Source organism: Lactuca sativa, chromosome 4, assembly GCF_002870075.4.
Source record: "Lactuca sativa cultivar Salinas chromosome 4, Lsat_Salinas_v11, whole genome shotgun sequence".
NCBI lineage: Eukaryota > Viridiplantae > Streptophyta > Magnoliopsida > Asterales > Asteraceae > Lactuca > Lactuca sativa.
The window spans coordinates 330,038,528-330,042,562 of record NC_056626.2 but is presented as its reverse complement, the minus strand read 5'-3'; the positions used below and the strand labels follow the sequence as shown (position 1 = coordinate 330,042,562).

General features: G+C 37.2%; 1 protein-coding gene across 1 annotated transcript; it reads left to right on the top strand.

Moving 5' to 3' along the window:
- Positions 1–2,202: 2,202 nt before the first annotated feature.
- On the top strand, positions 2,203–3,606 carry LOC111901842 (protein rough sheath 2 homolog). The gene is given in 2 exon segments (XM_023897701.3): positions 2,203–2,649; positions 2,651–3,606. Coding segments are annotated over 2 exon segments (1,167 nt in total). The 5' UTR covers positions 2,203–2,304; the 3' UTR covers positions 3,473–3,606.
- The last annotated feature ends 429 nt before the right edge of the window (positions 3,607–4,035 follow it).

Below are 4,035 nucleotides of genomic sequence, written 5' to 3'. Positions count from 1 at the left end.
CTCGAGACCTCAAAACCAATAAGATCACTAGCTCTGCAATAATCAATCCAAATCGGTGTCGCCACTAGGCCCCAAAACAATTACCAAACCCGACCTCACTCCTGAGCAATCATAATCAAAAGATCGATAGGAACGGAAACACTTTCATGAATGATGGTATCAAACCATACTATCTTCCCCGACCAACCCTTAGAATCCCCAAAACTTTCCTAGATTCATGTATAGATCATGTGCTTCTAGTAGTATGAGCCCAATACTACCTTCCACACCAATCTATACTTTCCTCAAGGATAATCTCAGGTCCTCCAAGATTTGATTCAATGTACAACACTTTTGGATTGTGGTCCTTTTGAGCAACCTTGGTTGTAGCTTTGGTCCCTCAATAAACTGAAATGATTGAAATACCCTTGATGTATGTATTTTTCATTTTTCTTTCATTTTTTAAAAATTTAATATTTATTTACCTATTTTAGTAATTAAAAATAAAAAAAATTCTCTCTCTCTCTCTCTCTCTCTCCTTAGTAATTAAAAATAAAAAAGTCTCTCTCTCTCTCTCTCTCTCTCTGCCCCCCCCCCCCCCCTCTCTCTCTCTCTCTCTCCAAAGGCTTTAATCTTTTTTGTCTCCCTCATCTCCAAATGAAGCGGATTTAATTACCCCAAATTATGTTTCTCTTTCTCTATCATTACAAAAACAATTTTTCTCATTGAGAGCAAAGCAAAGCACATAATACACTTGTCTCTCAATTTAATTATGCAATTGGTGAAACACGATATCAGAAGAACACTTGATGAAGGCAATTTTGGGAAATTTAAATTCGATAAACACATTCAAACTAGACACACTTTTGCTGTGAAGATCCTTGAAAAAACACACATAAAAAATATCAACTTCTCAGATTAGGTATGATCTATTCCATTCAATTCCATTACTCTCCCATCTTGAATCTAGTGAAACTAAATTGATGTTTCACTAGAATTTAGTTAGTTATGAGTTGTAAATTTTAATTTGGAATGTGTTTCAAGACTTCGATAACTATCTTCGAATTTGAATAGAACCTATTCTGATATGTATACTATTGATTTGAGATATTGCCACATTGAAGATCATCAAACATCGTAATGTTGTGGTTTGGACCAAATCCCCATCTTTGTCCTTTTGATGAAGGGTGTGTGTATGTCGATTGTGTCCCTCTCCCTTGTTATTCTCTTAATCGAGCATGTGTGTGTTGGGTAATTCTAGTGTAGATTTTTATTGGTGGCTATAAACATGTGGTGGTTCTTGATGATAGTAATGGTGACGGTGAGACTGAATTTGCATGGCGGTGGAGGTGTGAAGATGATAGTTGATTTGATCAAAGAACAAAGATGGTTGTGGAGAAGCAGGAGTCAATCGATTCTTCCTTTACAACCATTTCCTTTTCCTAGATCCATTTATCTCTCTCTCTCTCTCTCTCTCTTTATATATATATATATATATATATATATATATATATATATATATATATATATATATATATATATATATATATATATATATATATATATATATATATATATATCGATCTCTCATACAATCATGTTTCCCTTTCAAAGAAGATGATGTTCATATGTTTTTGTTTTTAGGTGCAGGTTGTGGAGAGAGAAAGATGAATATGGGTAATAAAGAAGATGATGAACATAGAAGCCTCATCTTCTTCTTTTGATGAATCATGTAACCGGTCCAGAAAAATGTAATTTGAACCAAGTCCTCGAAAAAATGCATATCATAGGGATCGGTTTTGCAGTTTTGTCTTCTTGTTATGCATTTCTTTTATTTCAATTAATGATGTTTGTTTTATTTAAATTAAAGACTATTTATACTAAACAAATATTGTATTATACTCGTATTCACTTAAAAACTAGTTTTCATCGGACACTTAACGTAATTCAATTATCTGTAACACTCATTTATTTTAGCAAAAAGTAGAAGTAAAAAAATATATATATGTAAAAAGATTGAAGTGTATGTTTGCATGATAAAAAAGATAATAATAAATAATACATAAATATTAATCATATAATAAGAATAGTGAAAATATGAAATGACTAAACCAGCGCGTGCATGTCAACAAGTCCCCTCCTATCATCTGATCCATGTATTGTCACTGTCGTCCCCCCACCACCACCCCCTCCTTCAGCTTTTATATCTCCGATCCCCATTCCCACCCACATTCCATCCTCTTTCTCTCTCTCCCCCATGTGCATCTGCTAGTTCAATTCACCATTACTTTCTCCTCCCCCCTTCACCGGAGCTATGGTGATGCGATGAAGGAGCGTCAACGATGGCAGCCTGAAGAAGACGCTCTCCTCCGTGCTTACGTTAACCAGTACGGCCCTCGAGAATGGAATCTCATCTCTCAACGCATGTCCAAACCCTTAGATCGTGATCCCAAATCGTGTCTCGAGCGTTGGAAGAATTATCTCAAACCCGGAATCAAAAAAGGATCGCTTACACCACAAGAACAGACACTGGTGATTTCACTTCAGGCCAAGTACGGAAACAAGTGGAAAAAGATCGCCTCCGAAGTCCCTGGCCGAACAGCTAAGCGTTTAGGAAAGTGGTGGGAGGTTTTCAAGGAAAAACAAATCAAACAGCAGATTCAGAATAATAAAGAAGTCCGGATCGTCGACTTCGAATCCGCCGCCGCCGCCGCCGTCTGTTGCGGTTGTTTCCGGTTGCTGTGGTTCGCCGGAAAAAGCTATTCAAGGTACGTACGACCATATACTGGAGACTTTCGCAGAGAAGTACGTGCAACCGTACTTGAAACCAGCTCCGGTGGTGATGCCAAATCTGAACTCACCGATTCTTTCACTCGGTTCCGGTTCAAATCCGACACCCGACCCGAATGTTACAGCGCCAATGTTACCACCATGGATGAATAACAACAATACGACGTCGTGCTTAACATCATCTTCTTCCTCAAAGTCAACAACGCCATCTCCATCGGTGAGCCTCACCCTCTCCCCCTCCGAACCGGTTGTTCTCGACCCGGTTCACTCCGACCATCCACTCAACACCCGGTTTTTCCCGGTTCAACAAGTGGGTACATTGGTTCAGTGCTGTAAAGAGGTGGAGGAAGCAAAGCAAAACTGGGTTCAACACAAGAAGGAGGCGACATGGCGGCTGAGCCGGCTGGAACAGCAGCTAGAAGCGGAGAAAAGCCGGAAGAGAAGAGAGAAGATGGAGGAGATAGAAGCGAAGATACGGTGTCTGAGGGAGGAGGAGACGGCGGCGTTAGGGCGGATGGAGAGTGAGTACAGAGAACAGTTGAATGCGTTGCAGAGGGATGCAGAAGGGAAAGAAGTGAAGTTAATGGAATCATGGAGTAATAAGCAAATGAAGTTGAGTAAGCTTGTTGAACAGATTAATGGCGGATTAATTCAACATCAACATATGATTAGTGGAACTAATCATCATCATGGTTTAAGTTAAAATAAGACTGAGTTCCATTTGTTGGAGAAATTTGAGTGTTCATCAATGGAGTTCTTTTAGTGTGTTTTATGAAATGTAATGAAGGGATAATTATTAGCAAGTAATCTTAATTTCATATTATCTTTTATAGTTTACTTTTTAGATTCATTGTTTCTAGTATTTTGGCTTGAAAGATGATGTGGTTCTTTCATAAAAATGTCCTAATCAAATTTGGAAATTGAATCTCCTATACATATATAACGGCAACGAATGGTCTTTTATATTACCAAGGAATGATGAATGAATTGACTCCACCCTTTATTAAGAAAAGATATATAATTGCTTAAAAACCTTTTAATAAAGTATTTTATTTCATGACATAATATTTAGACAAAACTATAAAAATGTATTTTTTTTTCGGGTTTAGTTTAAATTTTGATTTTTTTGGTTTTATGGTGGCCTACTTTGGTTGCAGATTTTGTCCATGGATTAATTAAAATGACGTTTAATCTAAACCTCTTAACTTTTTTGACTTCATTGTTCATTTTACATAATTTGGTTGCAATAAACTGAAATGAGAAGGT